The following is a 26,383-nucleotide window of genomic DNA, read 5'->3' as shown; positions in this document are numbered from 1 at the left end:
AGAATTTAATGCTTCGAAAACTCAATGCTGTCTCCTGTCGTTTAAGCGTAACATACCCCCGTTGCCACTATCTATGAGTGGCACTTGCATCTAAGAAACTAATCAACTGTCAGTACTTGGTATGTGTATCACAGATCACCTTTTATGGAACGATCATATATTTGATATTGCCAAAAATACTGCCAGGTGCTTAGGATTTCTCCGACGGTGCAAGAAATTGTTCAACCCGTCTGATCTGGCTGTAATTTACAAAGCCTTCATCCGTCCATAGCTTAAATATAATTCGCATATCTGAGCAGGTGCCCCTAAAACAAGTTTGAATCTCTTGGATAGCATACAAAAAAGGGCTTTAAAAATGATAGGCGATAGAACTATAATCGAAACATTTACATCGCTAGAACACCGCCGCAATGTTTCATGCCTTTCGTTGTTTTATCGATATTTTTACGAAAAATGTTCTGTTGAACTAGCCAGTTGCATTCCACCCCTTTAACGATTCAGCCGTAATACTCGCACTTACAGGAATGCTCAGCAATTTACCCTTGAGCTCAATTTCGGGCGTACTGTCAAGTATAGAGATTCTGTGTTTAAATATAAACATATAAAGGGTACTAATAACCCCCTGAGTGCCTGCAAATTATAAAAAAAAAATTGTGGCATAACATATCTTTTTTCTAGTAAGAAGAAGTTCAGGCGAATTCTTTTAAGACATTATTTTTAAAACCAAATTAAAACGTTAGCAAAGGCAGTGATATTTTATTATTCTGGGTTCCAACTTTCATTTCACTGCTTTTAGCTTATTTTTGTTAGCTCGCTTGCTTTACGAGCTAATCACAGGTATTTCTATAGAAATTACTTTGCTATTTTGTTTAAAGTTTTTTTAGGTTTTAGTTGCATAAAATAATATTGCAATTGGTTTTAACTTATTATTATCTGAATCTATGCATTTTCTATTCAAACCGCCTAAAACTTCGTTTATATCCATGAAAGTCTTGCCAAAGTATCTTAATCGGAATTATTCAGAAATGGGGCACTTTTCAATGAAATGGTAAACATCTCTCTCTTTTTGATTACAAAGGTCGCACAATATAGTCAGTTCAGGCCGATGTGGAAAAAAATTGAATTTAATTGTTTCTCCTCTCAAGGTTATCATGTTAAACTGATATCGGTTTAAGATCATCCGTACTTTCTTGAAGATTTAAATTCAGCTGGCTGTAGAGCATGAACAAAAAAACATTATGTGTACATAGAGCGACATGCTCCTTCATGCGGTTAATATCAGCATGAATTCTCATATTTCTCCAAATACAGCTGACAACTTCGCCCTTTTGTCTAACATAATCAAAATGCAATTTAAGAACGTCCAAAAACAATGGTGGTACTGATGTTTCTAAATGCAGCATGTAATTAGGTGTATTCGAGGGCAATCCGAAAATTCGCTTAAGAAAATATCTCGGAAACCTTTCTAACTCGTCTTATTTGGCAAACCACATAACTAAACTCAACCAAAGTGTCCTAAATATCTTCATTTGAGATGTCCATCTTGATGTTTAATTTAATATTTAATTTTGTTTTTCAGATTCCAGAAAAGAAATATTCAATCACGCGTTTAATGTTTCCAATCAAGTTTTTGGCATAATTGTAAAATTTGCCAATAAAAGACTTCTTGAATCAAAAGACAGGATCGTCAATTCTAACAGGTTTGTAAGATGTTTATGATTTTTAAATTCAAATTAAAACAATCGAAACAAATATTTATATTTTTAGTGCCGATGGTTTAGACGTTAAAGACCTTAACACTCTATTGCAATACATAAAGGTAATGACAATGATAATTTATTAAAAAAAAACTAATATTGTTTATTTTTAAAAAGGTTTGGTGTGACTGGCTCTCTGTAAACACAGATTTGTGGAAACCATTTCACAATACCAGGTAATTTATAAAACAAAAAAAAAAGATAACAGCTTACATTCAACAATAAATTCAAAATTCAATAATGTATAGGCAACAAGAACTAAATCCCTGGCTTGAGTTAGAACAGCATATCCATATTTTACAGCAAATCCACAGACCAGAATCCAATGATACTAAATGTATGACAATCAAAAAATTATATTCTTCATAGCAAATTTGTTTTTCTTTTTTGTTTACATTTAATCCATTTCAGCAATTCATCTTGAAGAAGACATTTTCCTCAATGGCTTTGTTTCGCTTCCATTAAACGATTATCAGATCTGTGATAGTTATACAAGTGCCAATGAAACCGATCAGTTTTTCGTGAGAATCAATAAAATATATGCATTTGGAAAGATTTTCTTTCAATATATTAGCAATATGGAAAACGTTGCTTTGGTGACGGACATTAAACATAAAACTGGACACATAGATCTGGATACTTTTGAAGAGGTTTGTTCTTGACCAAAAAAAAAACTAATAATAACTTAAGTCTACTCAAAATATTTTTATTTTTTACTTTCAGTATGAAGAAGGTGATGAAAATGATAATAGTGAAAATATTATCCCCATCGATTCACTCTCGAAGCTGGATGTTTGTGATAAGGACATGGAAGATATATTGCAACTATCAAAATTGAAAAAAGAACTTGAAGCTAAAACTAACATCACAAAGAAATATAATGAAAAATTGGAGGTAAGTTTAGTTATGTGTTTTGAAAAAATAAATTTGAGTACATTTTTTGAGATTGAATATGAATTTGCAGAGATTCCATTTGAATTATTTATATAAATAAGTCTTAGATTCGTTTTTTTTTTCATGGGTCAAAATTAACAATACAAGTTTTAAGTCATTATTTTTTAATGACTACATTCCATAGTAGACTTTCCATTTGAAAGTTTGGGTTCAACAATACATTTTAAATTTGATACAAATTGTTATTATGTGTCGAGGAGAATTTTCAATATTAATGTCCCTTATTGAACAGGTTGACGAGCATTCCCGGCAAAGATAAGTCCTTTGCGGCTCACTTGCGATGAGTGCTATTAAGATCAAAATCTTCTTCATTTTTATGGCAGACAGACTTCTAAGTGGTTGCAAACTTCTAAAAAGTTAAAAGTGTTTCTATTTAAACAGGAACAGGAGAATCAAAATTTGATGTATAAAAACTTTCTTAATGAAAGGATCATTTTTTAACGCATATTATTTTAAAGTACGGTGTAGTTAAAATGCCTGGGGTTCATTCCGTAAGACGGTAATCGTTAGACGATAGCTTTTCAAAGGTAGTGTCTATTTACGCAAGACAATAATCATCACTAGCGTTTGCACGATAGCTAAATAGGTATCGTCTGTCAAGAATTTTTGTATATGCAAAACACAACTATGTACAAAAGTAATCTTTTTTACTTTATAGTTTCTTCAACGTTTTCGAATTTCAAAAGATGATATAATTATACTGGAAACAAATATTTTCCAGACGGTTGTTCTTAAAGGGGTTTTCAATAATTCAAGTTATTCCTGAGATGGATATGTTAAAACAGATGCTCTATGCGTCACGAAAAAAATCAAAACTTTATTAGATTTGTATGTTATTACACTCAGACTTTCTGTATGCTGCATGTTTGGCATATTTTCTTTTGAACACCCATCACGTCAATCTCGCATTATTACACTCACATGTTTTTCGGTTGCGTGTTTTTTGGACACTTCTCTTTCATTGTTTGTTCTCATCCAAAAAGTCAAAGGGTGAAAATAATTAAAGAAACCTACACTTATTACTATAACAATGATTATTAAAATTCCGAAATGTTGTTAGATGTGTTAGTTGAGGATGCTTTGAAAATTCCCAAGCAAAATAAAAAGGAAATTAGATTGAAATCTGAAGAGAATCCTTAATATTCTTGACAAAAGAACTAAAATCAAATCTTAAACCATCGTTTTTAAATTATAAAAGGATGAATGAAGAAACTTTTAAACTGCTTTTCATTGAAAACGACATAAAAAAAATACAATTTTGAGGGCCAGAAAAGTTGGATATCACTTTGTTTCAACGGGTGAAACATTCCAAAGCTTAAAATACCAAGCTAGACTCTTTCAATCATTCCTTCATTTAATTCGTAATGTATTTTAATAAGAACACCATTTCACTTTTGAGTCTGTACCCTTTATTCATCATCTTAAGACTTACTTATTTCTAACCTATCAGTTGACTCAAGCCTACATCGTATAACTTTCCAATACATTCATATCATTAAAAGAGAAGTAAAAGAGAATATTAATACATATATAATCTCGTGTTCTTAACATACATATCAATTCGGTTATAAGGTCTTTGCTCCACTTGAAATTGTCCGGCGGCATTTTTCTTGTTTACTGAGATACAATAGAAACAATAATAAAGCAAAGCTAAAAAACTAGGAATGACAAGAAAAAGAAATGTCAAAAACCATCCAAGACAATCCTGAACCGACAACCACAACTCTGCGGGCCAAGACTTTATATACCCTGGTTACAAGAGGAGATCGAGGAATCGAATCGAATCGAATTGAGATTTCGATACAGGTATATGATGGCACTGAATCGAGAAATCGAATTCAAATGGAATCGAAATGACGTTAGGGTTGTATTTGTGTGCGTACTGCTACGTGAATAACTTTCAAATTTTTAAACAATGCTCTCAACACAAAGACGAGCGCCAAATAAAATTCAGCTTATAACCAAAAATACTCCATTTAAATGGAGCATTTTTGCTTAGAACAAACAAGATAGAAAAAAATTATCGCACGCACACAAGCAAGACCTCACACACCAATAACTCGATTCCCCGATTCAGGTTTACAAACAAATTTTCGATTCGATTCACCTCTTTCAGTGGGATCGGATCGAGTAATCCTATTTCGATCCGATCCAGGTCTATACGGCGCTAAATCCTGATTCAATTCGGATTCAATTCTCCTTGTAAACGCGGTAGTAAAGTACTTCTATTTCACCTACTTTCTCTTTCGCATTTATTTGCGTCTTTCCAAAAACTTCTGAGTGTAATAACACACTTTGTTGTAACTATTGAGACTTTAAATGGAGGAGGGTACCAATGTTTGACAGGCAACGATTTTGAACTTGTTCTTGCACATAGCACATTATCCAAAATAGTTTCTGAATCAACAAATATTTTGAAAGCCATGTTATGTCCTTTGTTGATCTAATTGGAGTCTTGTATTCCTTCCCTTAGACATAATTGGGTTGTTACTCATCGGCCAAGGAAGGATGCTCGACCATAAATTGTATGCACACTTGCTGATTTTGTGCTACTGGCCTACGCATTCACAAAATTACATCATCGGCGGCAGTTTGTTGCAAATTTCTAACAAGAATTATCTTTCGTTGAATTCATTTTGGCATTTCAGTTATGGTAAAAGAGTATCTGAAATAAAAACTATTGACGAGATGATATTGATAAAGTTATATGAAATAAGTTATTGACGATATTGTTAATGACAATCTTTTCGGCGATTATAGTTTCGACAATTAATAGCGACAGAGTATGCTAAAACTGTATTGAATCTGTAAAAAGTTTCAACACTCGAAATAATTAAGCGAGCAGCGGTTGTCATATCCGGTTCAATGTCGACGTTACCAAAGTCAAAGTGGTATGATTAAAGGTGCAGGAATTTTTTACAAACCCTAAAATACTTAGGAAGCCTATTAAATATTATATCTCCAACAATACAAAATATGCATGCATAAATCTTTGTAGACAATTTCTGTCACATCCTAATCGAAATTACCTGACCTTTGCTCTAGCAAACTTTTCGATTTCTGAGTTAGACTCCGTCTTAACGTTGAACGAGCTTTCAGCATTACGTAAATAATATGAAAAATAATAAAGCTACTAGTTCAAATGGTATTCCGATTGAATTTTGCAAGAACGCTTTAACTGAATAAAATATTTATTGAGGAGACATTCGCCAAGTCTTTTCGTACGTCAAACATACATATCTCGTATTTTCAAAAAAGGTGAAACAAGTTCACCCGAATACTATAGAGACATTTCTCTTCTGAGTTGAATAGGAAATCTATTTGAGCATGCGCACTTATCAAAAACAGAAAAACCTTTGAATGTCTTTTACGTAGATTTCAAAGTTGCATTTGATAAAATCAATAGGCGATCTCTTTTTTCTAAGCTTTCACTTATTGGTCTATCGAATAAATTATTTTGGTTTTATGAACAGCTTGTATGTAATATTTCACCTTTAGTTTGAAGTAGAAACAACAAATTTATTTAGATCAGAACTGTTGTTCCACAAGGTTACATTATGAGTTTGTTAAATTTTGACCTTTGCATCACAGAGATTGAACATAATTAACCAGGAGGGGTCTTTTTCGACCTACCGTCTACTTTATGCTGATGATTTAGTTATTTATTCTGATAACCCAGCTATGTTACCGACCCATATAAATAAACTAAACATTTTTTTGTGATTTATGGGGTTTTGATTTTGCGACTCCATAAATCATAAACAATGTTCATTGCATCAAATGCAGCTTTGCAATCTGCGTAAAAGACATTTTAAGATAATGATAATAGATCTCAGTACATTGGGTGTTAAATGAAGCTAATATCTATGTTGTTAGTGAATCTAAGTTTCTAGGCATTTTTATTTCCCATAACTTAAGTGTTAAAACTCATATTAAAAATAACCTAGCTGTTACAAAATCTGCTGTAGATACAATATAGTCATAATTTTTCCCAAGCAAATTTTGTGGGCGAAAGATTAAAGTTTAAAGTTTTCGATGTTTAAGTAAACGGAAAGAAACTTGTTAGCGCTCAGCAAGCTGGTGTTGGGCTGCTGCTAACTAATACAGCTATCAAAAGTCTGATTTCATTGGAAAAACTAGGCAAACGTGTTTTAAAGGCCAGATCAGAAGTGGAGTTCGTAACGTCACCATCACACAATGTTACGCTAAAATAGAACTCGCCCCAGACGAAGAGAAAGAATGCTTTTACAGTCGGATAAGTGTTTTCTATAACAACACACAACGCGGAGTCATAACGGTAATGGTTTGTGAACTTTGTAACGCTAACCGTCTTGTTATTGGCGGCACCATGTTTGAACACAATACGTGCCACAAAATAAGCTGTGTGTCGACAGATAGTCACGCTTCTTACAACCAAATTGATCATTTCGTGATAAGTCGATGTTTTCATATCAGGTGCTGAAAGAATAGTCGATCGTGTGCAAAGAATAAACAACACCTAGATTTTGAAGAGGACTTGGGTAAAGATTAAAAAAGGAGACAATTTCAAGCTCATTTAAGAGCTGCTCGAGTTGAAGAAAGAAACGAATCCTCATACCGCAGAGGTTCAACGTAACGTAAGACGTGATTAGCAGAAGATGCCGCAAATAGGTGCGACTGCGGAATTCTCTTTAGGATAACCAAAGAGCTAGCTGGATGCTCAGAATTCTGTTTTGACCTAAGGGAAGCAACAATTTGCATTGGTGTTAAAACCATGTATTTACAGAAACTTGCAACTTACATCTTCTGCGTTGTCCGATGCAAGAAATTCCCGAATACTCACCACACTCCCCAGTGAAGAAGAGATATGTACCGCAACCAAAGCAATAAAACAACAAAGAGGAAAGGTTAGACGGAATTCCCGCAGAACTATGCATGCAGTGCCAAGTTCATCGAGCGAATTGCTGCAAGCGTTTATAGAATCAGCAGGGGCCTTAAAACGTTTCACCGAAAGATTGAAGGGAATAATTGTTTAGCTTCCAAAGAAATTAAACCTTATGAAATGCGAAAACTTCAAATATCAACAGCAGAAAATTAATGAAAATGGTATAATTATATTTTATACTGTAGAAAAATACTTCATTCTTAAAACTAATTAACTAAAAATTTGTTTCGAATTAAATAATATAACAAAAGAAAAAATAAATCAATCACACTCTCTTAAAGTGCCACTGGAGGCAAGTAAGAACTCTTTGGTGCTAGGTATGAATTTGATGGTGCTGCTGAATAAGATCCAGTACCTGATGGTGCTGAAAACGATGCAGTGCTTGATGGAGCTGCAAAGGATCCGGTTCCGCTTGATGTTGCTGAGAATGAGCTTGATGGGGCTGAGAATGAGCTTGATGGCGCAGAAGCTGACACACTTCCTCCGGATGAATAGCTACCAGATGCTTGGGAAGGAGCTGAATAGCTTCCAGAAGGTTGGTTTGAAGAGCTTTGGTAGTTTGAAACTGGAGCACTTGAAGCATAATTCAAGACTGGAGCCACACCTTCGTTGGAGGTCTTTGAACTACCGCCAAGAGCATCGTATTGAGCTTGAATTGTACGTTGAGCATTGAGAGCATCTTCTTGTGTCCTGTACTTGACGAAGTGGACCTCAGGTTTCTTCGAATGGACTTCAGAGATGTGTTGCAATTGTTGAGTGATATCAGACACATCAGCTTGTTTGGTCAAAACATAAATAGCGGTTTGGTCTTCTGTGGCTTGTTTGGCAACCTGCAAAGCTGCATTGGCTAATCCATTGTTTTCTGGGGCCTTAATAAAGACAACACGTAGATTCTTCTTCAAAATTGACTGTGCATTCTGGCTGTTCTGGCCGATGTCTAGGGGTTCTTCGGGAGCAGTGTGGAAATAGTATTCTTTGTTAAGTTCGGTAACAACTTGAGATGGAGCATAATAACTGCCTCCATTGCTGTAAGAACCAGAACCGACACTACCAGCAGAGCTGACTCCACCATTGCTGTAAGAACCAGAACCGACACTACCAGCAGAGCTGAGTCCACCATTGCTGTAGGAACCAGAACCGATACCACCTGCAGAACTGACTCCACCATTGCTGTAAGAACCAGAACCGACACTACCAGCAGAGCTGAGTCCACCATTGCTGTAGGAACCAGAACCGATACCACCTGCAGAGCTTAGTCCTCCATTGCTGTACGAGCCAGAACCGATACCACCAGCTGTGCTAATTCCTCCATTGTTGTAGGAACCAGAACTGATACCACCGGCAGAGCTGAGTCCTCCATTGCTGTAGGAACCAGAACTGATACCACCGGCAGAGCTGAGTCCTCCATTGCTGTAGGAGCCGGAGCCGGAACCGATACCTCCAGCAGAACTAAGTCCACCACTGATAATTGCACCACCGTTGCTGTAAGAGCCAGACCCGATGCTATGGCCTCCACTGCTCACTGCACCACCATTGCCATATGAAGCGGAACCAATTGCACCACCAGAGCTAAGTCCTGCACTAACTACTCCACCACCATTTCCGTAAGAAATGGGACCTGCACCAGAGTTCAGACTTCCACTGCTAACTGAACCTCCATATCCACTGCCGCTGCTATATACGCCTCCAATAGCACCTCCTCCTCCAAGTACACCACTGGGACTGTAACTATATCCCAGTTTTTCCGAAGCCGCAATGGAGATAAGACAAAGAGTCTAAAATAGCAAAACAAAATTAGTTTTATTAAACTTGGCTTATCAAGCAGGATGCTGTGTGACTTACCAAAAAAGCACGCATTTTGATGTTTATTGTGGAAGCTTCAAACAGAGAATGATACTCTCGAACTCATCAACTTACATTTTTATACTCGTCCTATAATACCATACCCAACGTATGCATAACACCACCAACAGACCCCCCATTAGTTTACATTAAGAGACAACTTATGAAACAATTAACAAGACTTGATAGTTGTAAGTTATAGGTGTATGCAGAAATTATGCTCAAACTCTGAGGTCATTTCCATCTTACACAAAAACCACAAAAAGCACGATACCAGCCCATCTTAACCATCGAAAGCATCGAAAGACCATCTCTCCAAATAAACTATCTTCGTTTTATTGTTCGATGATAAATTTATTCAATTTGTGGGTGATCAGTGAATTCAGTGTCACGGTGGAGCTTAGGTATTTCATTATAGAGTCACATGGTCTACTTTACACGCATATATTAAAAGCGGTGTAAAAACTAGTTTTACTATCCGGGGCTTTGGAATCTCCATAAATAAGAGGATAAACATTTTTACATAGATCAGAGTGGAAGCGCATTTTTAATTGAATTTTGTTAATTAGTTAAGCAGCAGCAGCAAGCTTGATTGATTTAAACAATTTTGATAATTAATTAGTAGGTTGTCTTGGGAAATCTGGCGTTAGTTATAGATTGCTAGGCTTTTGTTTAAGTTGCAAAATTAAATAAATAAACAATTTAACGGTTTCTTCTTTTCTTTGTGTTTCGCGACATATCAGAATGTTTATTAATGTTTATTTTATTGGTGAAATTGGTCTGCATTGTGTAGTTTGTTATGTTGAATTAAATTTGAATTGAGTTAAATTTGAGGCTTTTTACGAAAAGAGATCTGTGAAAAGGTGAAAACGAAATTTATGGTAACCGTAATGAAATTTAGTAGTACCCGGGGCGTGATGGTAAGTGCGTTGGGCTGTCATGCCAGAAGTCTCGGGTTCAATCGCTGCCTGGGCCATCTTTCACGGGTACTGCCTTTTGCGAGTAATTGAAAAATCTTCCAAGAGTAATGCTTGTCATGAAAAGTTCTTTCTCAAATTACCTGTTCGGATCTATCCCTTACAATATTACTCGTACACACGAATAGTATAGTTTGATTTAATTTATTTATTCATTTACGGATCTTATATCTTACAGAATACTAACAATTCAATGAGTAATATAACTTAATATATGTATATACAATATACACATATACATATATAAATCAGTATATTCAAAAAAAAATGGGATTTCATTAACGAAAATATTAAAAAGGAGTGGTCCAAAGTGACTTCCTTGAGGAACTCGAGATGAAACTTTATTAATACGTGACACAAAATTTCCCAATTTCACACATTGTGTTCTGTCAATAATTTAGCTTGATATCAATTTCAAAAGCAACCCATGAATACCGAAAACTTTTAGCTTAGCTGTAAGAATTTTCTGACAAATTGAGTCAAAATCAGTATAGATAGTTTCAACCTGATAGGCAGATTCAAAAGAATCGGCATGAGATTTGTTGAAGTTGATTTAGCTGGCATAAATCCATGCTGCTCAACACAAATATGTTCTTTTATATTGAAAGAAAAATTATCCTTTACTTTCAGTTTAAATAATTTATGGATTGCAGAGATTTTAGAAATTGCACGATAATTTACTATTAAATTTTTTTGCGCCTGATCTGTAAGAAGGACTTACATATGAAAATTTCCATTGATTCAGAAATAGTCCAATAGAAAGGGATTTATTAAAAATCATCAGAATCGGTAAAGCTAACGAAAATTGACATTGCTTTAAAACAAAAGATGGAATTCCATCAGGACCAAAGTGGGTTTTAATTTTGAGATCCGATAGAATATCGGATTCAAAAAGAATAGCTTTCTAGAATAGCCTTCTGTTTGATAAATATTAAATAAAGAATGGTCAACATAAACCGACTTAAAAAATTGAGAAAAAAAGTTTACACGAACTTTGTAAATCGTTTGATGTTTGACCATTAAACTCCATATTTTCTTGGGTAGCAACAGATCGTTTTTTATTATTTAAAAAATTCCAAAAAGCTTTTGTATCATTAGAAATGTTGGTTTGCATATTCATTACATTTTGTTATTGGTGCAAGTATTTATTAATAAAATCATATTTCCTTTGAAATTTGGCAGAAAAGCTTTCTGTAAATTTCAGAATTGGATTTTCTGAATTTTTTAAAATCTTTGTTTTTAACATTTTTTAATCTTTCCAAACGAATGCGTCAATCAGTTGATGCAATGCAATTATTGAAGGCAATGAAAACAAAAGCAAAGAGTTTTTTACACAGTTTTAAAATTCGTCCAATTACTCGAATACGCTAATAAACTATACTAATATTATCAATGCGAAAGTAACTCTGTCTGTCTGTTTTTTTTTTAAATTCACAAGCACTCAAGGGGTTATTAGTACCCTTTATATGTTTATATTTAAACACAGTGCGAGCGCTAGGAAAATAGGGAAATATTTAAAAGAAGATACCGGTGCACATTGGTCTTAAAGTTCTGAACATCAAAATAGGAGGGAAAAACAGAGTTGGCCAAAGTATTCCACATTCTTGATGTGCGATTTAAGAAAGAATCTCTATACTTGACAGTACGCCCGAAATTGAGGTCAAGGGTTAACTGATGAGCATTCCTAGAAGTGCGAGTATTTGAATTGTTTAAGAGGTGGAATGCAACTGGCTAATTCGACAGAACATTGTTTGTAAAAATGTCTATAAAACAACGAAAGGCATGAAAAATTGTGACGGTGTTCTAGCAATGTAAATGTTTCGATTATACTTCTCTCGCCTATCATTTTTAAAGCCCTTTTTTGAATTCTATCCAAGAGATTTAAATTTTTTTTGGGGGCACCTGCCTGCGAATAATATTCAAGCTTTGGACGGATAAAAGCTTTGTAGATTATAGCCAGATCAGAAGGGGTGAACATTTTTTTGCATCGTCGGAGAAATCCTAAGCACCTGGCAGCATTTTTGGCGATATCGAATATGTGATCATTCCATAAGAAGTGATCTGTAATACACATACCGAGTACTGATAGTTGATTGGTTTCCTGGATGCAAGTGCCACTAATAGATAGTGGCATCGGGGTTGCGTTACGCTTTGACGACAGAAGACAGCATTGAGGTTTCGAAGCATTAAATTCTACACGGTTATTGATTTGTTACTCAATCACGCCTGAATTACTGAACCAATTTGCATGAAATTTGGTATGGAGATATTTTGATACCCGACATAGGCTACTTTTTACCCCGGTAAAATGACGCATTCCCATTTAAAAATTCATATGGACAGATCGCTTTTACGCCTAAACTGCTGAACAGATTTAAATGAAATTTGGTAAGGAGATAGTTTGAGACTTAAGAAAGGATATAAGTCACTTTTGACCTGGGGAAAACAACGCATTTCCGTAGGAAAGATTTCTTTCCGGGGAAACTGATAGCTTTCACTCCTAAATTAACAAAGATTTGAATAATATTTAGATAAAATTGGTATTACTGGAAAACAACATCACTGAGGGGTCTACCCGAAAAGAAAGAGAAATTCTGCAATTATTTTATTTGTCGTGAAAATTTAATTGTTCCTTTACTGAATACCTCATAGAGTTTGTTAATTCTTTGGAATTATCAGGGGTGAATTCTCATGAGATTGAAGGTTGGTGTTAATGAGAAATAATGACGCACGAAAGTTAAGTAATGGTACACAGCTACAGATTACTCACCGATTTGCCGTTTCAGTTTTAAAGAGTGTAGTTTCCTCTGAAAGCATCATTTGCAATAACAATAAATAAAGCTCAGGGGCAAACTCTGAAAGTTGCAGTTGTAAATTTGGAAAAAAAAAACGTTTTTCCCATGGACAATTATATGTAGCGTAATCACGTGACCTAAAATGTATTAACCTAACCTAAACTAACCTATGAAAATCACACTTAGTATGGCCTTATCCCATCACGGCACAATCCAAACATATTTACGTACAAAAAAGTACAGCTAAGGTTTTTTCATCCAAAAAAACTATCTAATGCGGACGAAGTCGCATTGTATTGTAGTATTGATATAATTAAAAACGTGATATTATTGGCGCGTTTTTGAGCATTGCGATGGAAGCCGGAACTGAGAAAGGAAATCTTCTAAACTGAACCAATTATAGTTAACATCGCTTAAATAATCTTCTCTACCGTAATATGTAAACGTCTAAGGCCTATTGTCGGAAACCTGATAGGGCCTTAAAAGTGTGGTTTTAGACCAGGAAAGTCCACAGTCCATCAAATATTCACATTACATTAGGCCCTGGAAAATCAAATCGACACCCACCATTTCTTCAACGATTTCAAGGCCGCATATAAAAGAATCTAAAAGGTCGAACTGAATAGAGCCTTGTCTAGTTTTGGCACACCTGTCAAACTCGTCCGTTTGTACAACTTAATAGAACCTTTTTTTGTCAAAAAAAGCTTTAGAATAAATTGATGCGCTGTCATGCGATTTCCTTAACATTATCCTTGTGTGTCAACACCAGAGCCACTATCTTTCAAAAGTCTATCCAATTACTGATATATGCTGATGAAATTGTCTTATTCGTAAAAACTTAGTGTGATGTCAATGCGGCTTTTGTGAGTTTTTAAACAGAGAGATAGTTTTTTATAGAAAAATAAATGCGTAGTAACCCTTTTTTTCTCGAAAAAATTCTTTGTGTAATTTTCGATCGATCAGTTTAAAATGTTCATTTCTAATCAAAGGGAAACACCGTCAAATATCAATTCAACAAAATTTTCGGATCGATTTCAATGATAGTTATAACTGGCGCCTTATGACCTTATGAGACAAAACAAAGTACATGCTGTCATTTAGAAAGGACCTAAAACGCCTCGGTTAAATCGACAGACGTAACTTTGCGGTAGTTAGGGACTTTGCCTACTGCTGCGCTATAAACACAGATAAAAACACCAGTACTGAGATCAAACGAAGAATTATTTTGGTAACCGCTGTTTCTTTGGGCTAAGAAAGCAATTGAGCAGTACCTATAGCCCTTTCTCAAACGGCCAAAGTGTCGCCAAATAAGACCCTCACCATCCCCGTCCTGCTATACGGTGCAGAAGCATGGACTATGACAAAAGCACTTTGGGTTGTTCCGAGATAAATGTTCTTCGCGAGATTTACGGTCCCGTATGCATAGAAGGTGAGTAGAGGAAAAGATGGAACGACGAGCTGTACCGGCTGTACAGCGACGAATTATGAAAAAAATTAGAGAAAGTTTAAAAAAAATCTATCGGTTCACTTCTGAAAAAAAATAGAATTTTCGAATTTATTATTTTTAGTATTAAAATATGAAAAAAAAAACGCTTTAAGCTAATCGGCACAGTGGTTAATGCTTTAGTGGCCAGGACAGACAGACAGACGGATGGAATGGGAGAACCACTTTTTTTTTAACTTTTCTAACAACGTAATGTCATGTTTAATTCGAAATTTTTTACGGATGCATTACTTGCCGTATACAAACATAGTTCCTTTGTGTCGCAAGTAAAAATCACTTTAATGTCACTTATCGGTGAATGTCGTTAAATTGCTAACAAATCTTTACCTACACAACTTACTGCATAAGCTTTATGGCTCATATGACCCCCCCCCCTGGATCCTCCATTGGTCAAAATTTGATGAATTTTTGCTAATTTTTTGTCAGGTTCATATTATGTTCTTGGTCTAGCCCTCAGTTAAAAGTGGTACTTTTCATATACACAAAATAAATAATTCAAAATATAATAGGGGTCATATCCATTGAATCAATACGATTAGTTTTGAATTGAAGAATCGAAGGAAATTCCTAAAAAAAAAACAAACAAATTATCTCCCAGGGGGGATTCATGACCCCTACAACCCCCTCTTTATCCGCCATTGAGACCTAGTCAGTGTATGAAAAAGATCAGACTTAGCATAAATGTCGAATATGTACATTTTCCGAAAAGCAGGAAAGCTTATAACTCTGTTTTTTTTTTTTTGTACGCAGCATAACAAGGCTCCATTTTAAACATTTATGTTAAAAAATAATAGTGAATCTTAATTTACTTCACATCTGAACTCGGCCCAATAAAAGTTTGAAGTTTGTTCAGGTTTTCAAAACTCATACCAAAAACCTTATTTTTATTAAAATGTGAAAGATCTAATTTACTGCATTATAACATTAATGTAACATTAAAATAACACACTATTCATGTTCCGTTCGTTCTTCTCTACTGCCCCTGTATAACAGGCGGCTTCCATTTTCTTGCGAAGAAAAACTTTCATTAAACTTGGTACCTACCTTAAAAACAAAAGTGGTTGCAACAGAATCAATAATGTTTTAGTATTAATGTCAAAGTACATAATTCTCTTTGGTTGTGTCAAGACGTCATTCTGGTTTTCTTTAAAAAAATCAAAAACGATATTGAAACATTTGCATTATTGCTTCTGGCATAAAGGGGACACCAATTCTGTTGAAACTTCTCATTCAAAAATAAATGTCTTTTTATTCTCAAACAAAAATTCATAAATGCAAAATTAATATTTTTAGTTGTTTTGAATTTATTTTAAACTCCCATAACAATTCAATTTTATATTAATAAATGGTTATGTCTTTATGTTTAACATGTGTAGCCCCATTATTACCTTGAACCACACAAGAGCAAGTTCAAGTCGTGTGTTCAAATTTTAAATGAAATATTTCATTTGCCTTCATCGGATTCCTTGCCTTGCCGTGCGTAGCCGCCTTCCCCATCAATAAACAAAACAAAAAAAGAAGAAGAAAGCTAAAACTATTTGCATTAACCTTTGTCTTAATATTCTTGATTTATTGTTTTTCAAACAAATCAAATTTCTCCTTAAATTAAAATTAAGTTTCAATACAACATTAATTATGCAACTGCTAGATTTATTAAGATAGATTTGTATTTATTTATGTGAACGTAGGTGTTGAGCAAGCTCATAATCAAATGACTAATTTGAATTCAAAACAAAACGTTTAAGTTTGAAGTTTATTTATTGTTAAGTTAATTTATTTATAAGAAAGAAGAGAGAAAAAAAAACAATCGGCAAAAAAGTGATCTTGAAAGTAAAAGTTGATTTAATTAAGATACGTTATCATATTCTATGTAACAAGCCTCATCTATAAACTTAACTAAAATAATGCATAATTTATAGGTTTACATTCTAATCATTTGCTGGCAACGTTACATTGGTTGTGTAGTTTATGCCTGTGCCTATAGAGATTTTTCGTACCACATAATTATGTAAATGTTAATTTTTATTTTTAATTTGAACTTGATTAGTATTCGATTGCTCTAGCTTTCTTATCAGTCTAAACTTTGGTGATGCCAGAGGTTATGTTGAGTTTGAGGCCATCATTTGTGCCCTTTTGACATTGAAATACAATTAAAAGAGTCACTTGTCTCCAACTGTGAGAATTAATCATTGTGACAGCAAATATTTGGCACTAAGCGCCATGCCGCACAGTGGGACGAATGTATAAGCAAAACGGCAAAATTAATATCTTTATTGAAAATGGTTCGAATTTAGTTATTATGCATGTAATCAACTAGTGCATTGAATATCTACGTTATGGACTAAAAAATCAGTGATATGTCCCGCGCACAGATTAATTCGATAAAAACAGTTTTGAATTAATCTCTGCGGGGCACTTATCACTGGTTTTTGTATGTGTTTTTAGAATTATGTATGTGTTTTCAAAATTCAAGCTTTATTTTCATAATATTGTTCTTATTTTTCAAGTTATATTTTTAAATTCAGCTACCGATTTTGTTATTGAAAAAAAAATCAAATATGATGTGATTACTATGTATAAAACATAAATAATAATAAAGAAATAATTAGTGAATTTATCGCTATCGCTCTCTGATGCCCACACATTATAGTAAATTTGAAATAAGTGGGTCTGAATAAATTAATAAATTATTTATTAAATCAGTCATCGCACTTGTTCTAGAGAACTTTCGACTATCGACTATCCACCCTGGCCTTCCGGATTTCTATGTGTGTAGCATCTAATGCTTCTTCCGAAAGTACACAGAAGCTTATGGACGCTTCTAGGCATATAAAACCAGCTGTTTTTTAAAAGGTACATGGTTTTCGTATCTCCCAAGAGCTTAACGAATCTTTCCAAATTAATTTCACGACCAATTACAATGGTCCTCATATAATATAATATAATACCGAAAATCGGTATGATCTACTTGTCTATCTCTGTTATCTCGGAACTCAGTTCGGGATTTGCGAAAAAGCACGATTTATTGTCTTTGCCGTGTATTTGCCATGTTTTAAAAGGCAGTCTATAGGATATGTGCAGTAAACATTCGAATCAACTGATCCAGGAATGTAAGGCTGAGAGGCCAAATCTATAATTTTTAGGGTTTGGTGTTCGATTTTTGGCAGAAGGTAAGTTCATTTGCGAATGTTTATTTATTTTGTTATAACTTGGTAAATAATCTTTGTGGATGCCGTTGATTACTGAACGCAGAAGAGTGTACACAAATCCAAGTCAATGTACAAAGCTAGGCTTTGCTGTAGGGTTAAAGTTTTTTCCGATCTATGAATACGAGAATTGGCTCGAGATCTTGGCAGCATAGTTTAGCTCCTCTGTTCTGTGTTGCGATGTTAGTTATTGAACACGTCGTTTTTTGATGCGTTCGCTACATTCTTCAAAACTTTTTGAAGGTGCATTTTTGGGTATTTTAGAAAACTCTACTTCAACACTAAATTAACATAGTATTTAATTAGTTTTATCCTTCCACAAAAGAATATGGTTGTGTATATGCTACTAAACAACGCTGGGAACAACGCTTAGATAAGATGCTGATTTTGCCAAACAAATTATCTTTTCAAATAAATCTCATTTTGATCTTGACAGGTATGTAAACAAGCAATTGGGGCACAAAAAACCCGCTCGTTTGAAAAGCCGATAAACCCGAAACGAGCAAGGGTGGCCGTTACAGTCAATGGTGATCGTTATCGGGCCATGTTGAACGAATAGGAGAATATTGGCAACATTTGGTTTCAACAGGATGTTGAACAACAGTCGAAACTACACTCGATGTTTTTATAGCATTTTCAAAAAAAAAGTTGTTTGACGGACCCTTAACAACCACTCAAAAGTAGCACAAAAATATTCAGTTTTATTTATTGCCTTGGGTCATCCCACTGTGTGTCGTGGTTTTTTTTTTTTTTTGAACAGTATATGATTCACTGAATTTCGTATATGTCTATCAACGGACGATCAGATATTTGCTCTGGTTTTTAATTACATGTAACTTAGTTTTGTGTCCCCATATCAAGAAAAGATGTTTGGTAGCTAAAGTTGCTGTACATATTATGTAACATCATTTGCTGCACAATCAAATAGCTGCAAGCTGTGCTTATTCGCCTCAAAGCTTCATCGCAGCAACACTGGCCACTCTGTGATTCTCAAGTGCAGGGTTTTTCAACAAGGACGCTACAAAAGAAGAGAGACAGGAACAGCAAACGGGGCCATCTTGCCGCTATTTTGACATTACTCTTCAGTAAGGTTCGCCATTTCATGATGGAAAGATATACGAGCCAACAACGAGTCGAAATTACTACCAAAATTCGGAGTCAGTGGCCTCAACGTTAAGAGCACTACATCCAATTTATGGTCGTCGTAATCGTCCAAGAAGATCAACAATTGAGTGGAAACATTTGAACCCACAGACACAGTACAAAATGTTCAAGAGCCAGTGAGACAAAGAAGTGCCCGTAGTGTCGAGAATATTGCTGCCGCTGAGGCTTCAATTGCAGAAAACCCAAATGTGCCTCTAACATTTCGTTCTCAAGTGAATTTTGTGAAAGATCCTAACTTACATCCTAAAAAGATTAAATTGACGCAAGAACTGAAGCCGGTTGACCACCAGAAGCGTCGTATGTTCGTGAATTGGGCTAAGCAACAACTTGAAAAGATTAGGATGAGGCTCATTTCTGGGTGAATGGCTTCGTCAATAAACAAAATATGGGTATTGGTCGATCAAAAATCTACACGTACTCCATAAGTCGTCATTTCATCCCGAAAAAAATACGGTTTGGTGTGGTTTACGAGCCGGAGGCGTCATTGGGCCGTATTTCTTCCGTGATGATCAAGACCGGCACGTTACTGTGAATGGGAATCGCTACCGTTCAATGATAACCAAATATTTTTGGCCCCAATTGGATGATATGGACTAAGAGGACATGTAGTTCCAAAATGATGAAAAGCCAAACAGCGAATGTCACAATCAATTTATTTGAAACCAAGTTTGTAGAACGTGATATGTCACGAAATGATCCAGCCGCTTGGCCGAGGCGGTAGTGCGATTTGACGCCGTTAGACTGTTTCCTGTGGGGCTACGTCAAGTCTATGGTCTATGCCAACAAGCCAGCAAACGATTGATAAAGTTCGTACGAATATCGAACGTGAAATTTCAGCAGTATCGGCCGATTTATATTTATAATAGTATACCCATATCGTGATGGTTAGTGCATTGGGCTGTCACGCAAGTGTCTTGGGTTTAATCCCAGCCTGTGCCACCTAATTTTTTCTTGTCATGAAAAGTGCTTTCTCAAAAATAGCCGTTCGGATTCGGTATATAAACTGTAGGTCCCTTCCATCTCTGACAACATTACTCGCACACAGAAATGGTTGAGAGTTGCATGTCACTAGGCCCTGGTTCTTCATGGACTGTTGCGCCATGTTTATTTATTTATTTATCGGCCGATTTATGCTTGAAAACCGTCAAAGATTGGGTTCAGCGTCTAGACTTCTGCAAGCGTGCCGTTGTGGTCATGCAAAAAGCAATCGAGTTCCATACATAATGGCATCGAACGTACTTCCACAGGAATTAGGAATTGCTTTGATATCGAACACAGTTTTTGTTTGATTTAAAAAAAAGCTTTTGTAGCGCTCTAATTGAAAAACCCGATATTTAGAATCAATTCCAAAGCACATAAACTACACCATCCCCCAACTGCATATCGACAGAAACCTTCCAGATATTTCTGCTATACTGCAATCCTGAAAGACGAGTCAATCCACTTTTATACAGACGGATCAAAAACAAAGAGTCTTGCCCTGGCTTAAAAAAACTGGATATCAAATTCTGATATCCGTATTTTCTATCTGAGTTAAGTCAAATCCCTGGACTCTGTCTCTACAAACTCCATAACAGTCTACAATCGTCGATCATGTCTAATGAAGATGGCATAACAGTTTATTCACCTTTGTAGGGTGCCGGGCCATAGAGACATTCCAGGAAATTGCAAGGCAAATGAACTCGCCATAAATGGTACCGTACAAGCCATTCTAACCAAGATGAAAGACGCTATGGATTACCTTCTTCATAGTTGTAATTAGGTGAAATAACATCACCACATGTCAGGTCACAAAAAACATCTGGCCTACACTAACTTTTAATCGCTCAAGGTGCTTGCTATCTCTAAGCAGATCGCATATAAACTCGTTAATCGGTGTCATAACCGATCACTGTCTAATAAAAAAGCACGTCGCGCTCTAGGCGTTATCTCAAAAGACTTGCAAAAGCTGTATGCATGACGGAGAGGATAAAATAGTTCTTCACTTCCTCTGTACATTTCCTCTAGCTCAAAAACGCAAGAATTACCTAGAAGAATTCTTCTTTAACGATCTAAATCATATCAGCATAATCAGCCTCTCACATTTCGGAGGGGACTCAAAGTGGTTCCATTGAACTTAGAAAAAAGCCTCAAGAATCATGTGGTACAACATTAAGCCATTAAACTGGCCTACGTGCGACATATTCCATCACGGACAGCCACCTTAACCGTACCTATTAATCAATGAATATATGTAAAATGATTTTCGATAGACGTCCTTCTTGCTATGTTCTATTTTCTTTGGACTATTAATTTGTGTATGTACATATAAATTGTTAATCTGAATTAATAATTGTTAATAAAATTTCATTACCAAATAACGCACAATAAATTTATTTTAATCTTCCATACTTTTATTGATTTCAAAAGGTTTGCAAATTCACTCAAGTTACAAGAGATTTCATCAATTCAGTGTATCCATTATTTTTCTATATTGATTTCATAACGAGTGAAAGATAAATGTTTTATTTTCAGTAAATGTAAACAAAATTTAATTACAATAAGAATCATCAATTTATCTTGATAACTATTGTTTTCCTCAATATATATTAGGTCTAGGTTGATCTGTGTGGCCTTTGTCTGTATTTTGTATATGAAGGAAACTTAATGATTGATTAACATTTGTGCACATAATTAACTATGTTTCTGTTTTTATTTCTTGCAGGAAATTTTGAAATTCGTCGATACAAAGCTGTATATTGAAGTTCGACCTAAATACTTGCTTCCCGATACAAATTGTTTCATTGATTACCTCGATGACTTTGAAGCTTTAATCAAGAATTTCAAAAAGTACATTTTGGTAGTTCCATTAACAGGTAAATTTCTGGGGAGAAAAGAAATATTCCCTTCCCGTATATTAATAATTTAAATTTGTTTCATTTCATTTTAGTTGTTAAAGAACTTGATGGCCTTTCGAAGGGTGTGAAAATCGAAACTCACGAAAATTCTCAAGTTAAGAAGAATCGTATCCATCATTTCGATGATGTCTCAACTCGAGCAAAAAAGTCCCTAGAGTTCATAAAGTCTGCCAATAATAACGTCAAGTAGGTTTCCACATTATCATACCTTGCATGCATAATTCTATCATTTATACTTTTCTCATCTAGATGTGCTACAACCAAAGGTTCTATTATAAATGCATCACTATTTGCACTTGTCGAGGAGCAGCAAGCATCAAACGATGACAAAATCCTTGCCACTGCACTTGCTCTTACAAAATCGATGAGTAAAGAGGCCAACAAAGGTGTGTTTTGTTTTTGTGTTTTACAAATTTAAATTATGTATTTGTGTTTCTTTAACAATCATTTTGTTTCTATTTTTAGATGGAAAAACATTTATCCAGACAGAGTTAGTCCTCATTACAACAGATCGTAATTTACGAGTTAAAGCACTTGCTAGAAAGCTAGCAGTAAGCGAATTAAAGGAATTCCTTCAATGGGCTAATGATAGCATTGATTAACAATATTTTTAGCTTTTTTGTTTAAAAAACTCTCAAATGTCTTCAATTTATTATATAATTGTAATTACCTAACTTTTTATTAGGTATGTTTTGTTTTTTTTTTTTTTCTATATGAAGTACTAATATATGTCTGTTAATTTGAAATTAAAAATAGAACTTTTTGTATTTAGATACTTTTAGTACCTAATCCCATTTTTTTGCTCAGTTTTTATTTTTTTTAAATCTGAAAATTTAAATTTTGACTAAATATTTTTTTTTAATCATCGTTTTATGTGCAAAGAAAGTAAATATATTGAAATCAAGTTTATAAAAATAAGACAAAGAATGTATATTTATTTACACTTACAACTAAAAAATATGAAATAAAAACTTGGGGTAAGTTTTATGGCCCGCTATCTATCGATTAAATATTTTTTTGTTTATGTTATTAGTTTATAATGCTAGATGAGCTTCAACTTAACTTACATATTAGGAACTCTTCGCCCTATTTTACTTCGTATTTTTTTTGTACCCGTTTAAAAGAATATAAAACAATGAATGACGACATAACTGCGAGCAATGAAATAGTAGTATATTCAATTTGGAAAAATGGACTGTTTTTACTTCGTAAGATTTGTAAATAATACTTTTATTTTAATATAGAAATAACGAGAAAAGGTAAACTATTAGCTTAATTATAGAAGCAGCAAAATAATTTCCAAAGCTTTTATTCGTCCAAATACAATTATAATTCTCATATTTGCGTATTATCATTAACGTATTTGAGTCTATTGGATAGAAATTAAAAGAAAGTCCTAAAAATGATCGAAGATTGTTCTCTTACTGAGATATTTGCTTACCTTGATCAGCGCTGCATGGTTTCACGATTATTATTTTTTAATCGATATTTTCACAAACAATGTTCTAGTGAAATAGACATTTTTATTTTATAATAAGCGCAGACTCAAAGGGATATATTACCCTTATTATGTGACACAGAGAGAGGGGTTGAAGGGAGATGTCGGTGCACATTGGTTTTGAATTCCTGAATATTGCAATAGCTGGCATTCCACATTCGCATAGTATGGCTAAAGAACGAATCTCTGAACTTGGCAGTACGACCGAAGATGGGCTCGAGGGTATATTGATGAGCATTCCTAGAAGCGCGAGTATTACGGTTGAACTGTGGGGACGAATGCAGCTGGCTATTTCTCTAGAGCATAAACCATTAAAATAACGGTAAAAGAGGGTGAGACAAGAAACATTTCGACGATGTTCAAGTGACGTAAATGATTTTATGATGGTAATATCACCAATCAATCTAAATGCTCTACGTTTAATACTATCCAAGAGGATTAAGTAAGTTGCAGGAGCACCAGCCCAGATATGGGAGTTATACTCAATCTTTGGACGTATATAAGTCTTGCAAATAACTGCCAGATCAGAGGGGAAGAAAAACTTCTTGCATCGCCTTAGAAAACCCAAACATCTTGCGGCATTTTTGGCGACATCGCGTATGTGATCGTTCCACAAAAGTTGGTTGGTGTTACACATACCAAGAATATCGAGATGTTCAGTTTCTTGCAAGTGCCATTTATGGATAATGGCAGGGGGGTATATTTCGCTTTAATGATACAAGACAGCATTAAATTCCACGCGGTTTCTTATTCTTTTTGTACAATGCTGTTTAGGTCGGAATTTAATGAGCTTATCATATTTTGTCGTTGCAGTTCCACATTCGAAGAAGATGGGTGTGAATCTGAAAACGAATATGAAAAGCTAAGAGTACTATCGTCAGCGAAACAATGTATTGGATTAGATGTTGCAGACAGGAGATCATTAATAAAAATGAGAAAGAGTGTTGGAGATAGAACAGAACCCAGGGGCACACCAGCATTTATTTTGTGGTTTTCAGACTTGAATCCATCTAATACAACTTGTATTGAACGATTCGAAAGGTAATTACTAATCCAATGAAGTAGGGATTCATGCACACCGAAAGCACGCATTTTCGATAAGAGAGCCTGATGCCAAACCCTATCAAACGCTTTTGAAATATCTAGTGCAATAATCTTACTTTCTTCAAAACTATGTAAAGATTTGTTCCACTGTTCGGTGAGATGAACCATGAGATCACCAGTGGACCTATTGCTACGAAAGCCATACTGTCGGTCATTAAGAAGCTTCCGTTCTTCAAGATATTTCTTGAGCTGATAATTAATCAGCGTTTCCATGACCTTGGAAAGAAGGGACGTAAGTGCAATCGGTCGATAATTAGACGGTGAGGAAGATTCGCCTTTTTTGGGAATAGGCTGGACAAATGCGGTTTTCCATCCGCTCGGAACGAGACCTGAGGAGTAGGACAGATGAAAAAGCTTACGCAGTGGTTTTGCCAACCATCCGGACCAGCAGATTTATGTATGTTAAGATCTTTTAGGACTCTCGCTACAGTACCAGTGCGAAAAAAGATTTGCCCCATAGAATCATTAACTCGATCAAGTACAGGCGATGTCATAACACTCACTGGCAGCGTTGAATTGGCGGCGAACTGCCTAGCAAAGAGATTTGCTTTTTCTAAAGAGCTAACAAATGCAGTGTCATTCACAACGAGCGTAGGAACAGAGGAAGAGGAAGAATTCCTCATATTTTTTACAAATTACCAAACATTTTGACTGCCTTTGGGACATTGCAGTATTTTTTGCCGTAATTAATTTGGTCCGTCCTGGCTTGCTTGAACTAATGCCGGTTTTCCTTAGTTGGATTGGCTTTAAAACAACGGAAACTTACCATCTTAACCCTAATAACATCTTTATAGCTCGCATCGAACCATTCGTTTTCCTTAGGTCTGATGCTTTTAACCCTATTCGGGATAAAAGTTCTCATTCCCAGGAGAATCAAACTTGTGATCATATCAGCGCTGGAGTCAACGTCACTATCGAGGAATCATAGTGACCAGTTAAAGATCCTGAAGTAATTATTGACACCGTCCCAGTTGGCTTTCTCGTATTGCCAAACGGTTCTCTTAGGAGCTCTTTCTTTAACTGGAGAGTTTTTACACGAGAAATTTGCTGATATGACACAATGGTCATATGTGCCTAGAGGAGATAGAACACTAATAGTGTACTTACCAGGGTCAGAGGTAAGAAACAAGTCAAGAGTGTTTTCTGCTTGACCTTCCACGTCCGATATTCGAGTGGGCTCAGCGAAGAGCTCAGCACACACTTCTTCCGGTGTTGACGGGCCCGAATGTTGAAGCCATGAAGAATTGTGTACATTGAAATCGCACGTAACAACGATTTCAGTGCGAGGATAGGATGAAACAATTCCTTGGATGGAATCAGACAAAGCATCAAATTCACGAGAAGTTGATACTCTGTCTAGATTTGAGCTTCGATAAAAGAAGCAATAATGAATTATTTGCTTGTTCACGGAAAATTTAAACCAAAAAAGAATTGGTGCAGAGACCATATTGTGGCAAAAACTGATAAGCAACATCATTCCTAATGTATATGGCGAGACCATGGTGAGAAAAGAATAATCGCACCAAATTATACCCTTGAATAAAGAATTCAGTGAGATCGGAATCCTCACCCACTTGGGTTTCACTTCACAGTTGCATTCCACGACTCAAAAAATTAAATTGTAAAACCCGTACTCCTAGGAATACTTACTTACCAATTCACCAATTATTGTTGTACCAGATACTATAGTTTTTAATTATTTTATCAAGAATATCCATATACAGTATCGGACAAAACATTTGCAACTAAAAATAAAGGTAC

At 35.1% G+C, this 26,383-nt stretch overlaps 2 protein-coding genes across 2 annotated transcripts in view; one reads left to right on the top strand and one right to left on the bottom strand.

Annotated features, from left to right (window-relative positions):
* The window catches only part of LOC129939841 (telomerase-binding protein EST1A), a 33,227-nt gene extending 10,449 nt beyond the window's left edge, over positions 1 to 22,778 (top strand). Inside the window, exons 8-17 of the mRNA XM_056048007.1 lie at positions 1,580 to 1,700; positions 1,768 to 1,819; positions 1,875 to 1,933; positions 2,006 to 2,094; positions 2,169 to 2,407; positions 2,481 to 2,651; positions 21,828 to 21,978; positions 22,053 to 22,206; positions 22,270 to 22,406; positions 22,486 to 22,778. Coding sequence (XP_055903982.1) covers positions 1,580 to 1,700; positions 1,768 to 1,819; positions 1,875 to 1,933; positions 2,006 to 2,094; positions 2,169 to 2,407; positions 2,481 to 2,651; positions 21,828 to 21,978; positions 22,053 to 22,206; positions 22,270 to 22,406; positions 22,486 to 22,622 — 1,310 coding nt within the window. The 3' untranslated portion in view covers positions 22,623 to 22,778. The remainder of the gene's footprint in view (positions 1 to 1,579; positions 1,701 to 1,767; positions 1,820 to 1,874; positions 1,934 to 2,005; positions 2,095 to 2,168; positions 2,408 to 2,480; positions 2,652 to 21,827; positions 21,979 to 22,052; positions 22,207 to 22,269; positions 22,407 to 22,485) is intronic.
* On the bottom strand, positions 7,785 to 9,634 carry LOC129939842 (uncharacterized transmembrane protein DDB_G0289901-like). Its single transcript, XM_056048008.1, has 2 exons — positions 9,478 to 9,634; positions 7,785 to 9,410 (listed from the first exon to the last, which is right to left on the bottom strand). Exons 1-2 carry the CDS (start codon positions 9,490 to 9,492, stop codon positions 7,911 to 7,913), a joined length of 1,515 nt encoding a protein of 504 aa, XP_055903983.1. The 5' UTR covers positions 9,493 to 9,634; the 3' UTR covers positions 7,785 to 7,910.
* Positions 22,779 to 26,383: the final 3,605 nt, after the last annotated feature.

Source organism: Eupeodes corollae, chromosome 1 (genome assembly GCF_945859685.1).
Source record: "Eupeodes corollae chromosome 1, idEupCoro1.1, whole genome shotgun sequence".
NCBI classification, from domain to species: Eukaryota; Metazoa; Arthropoda; class Insecta; order Diptera; family Syrphidae; genus Eupeodes; species Eupeodes corollae.
This window is presented reverse-complemented; position numbering and strand designations above follow the sequence as displayed.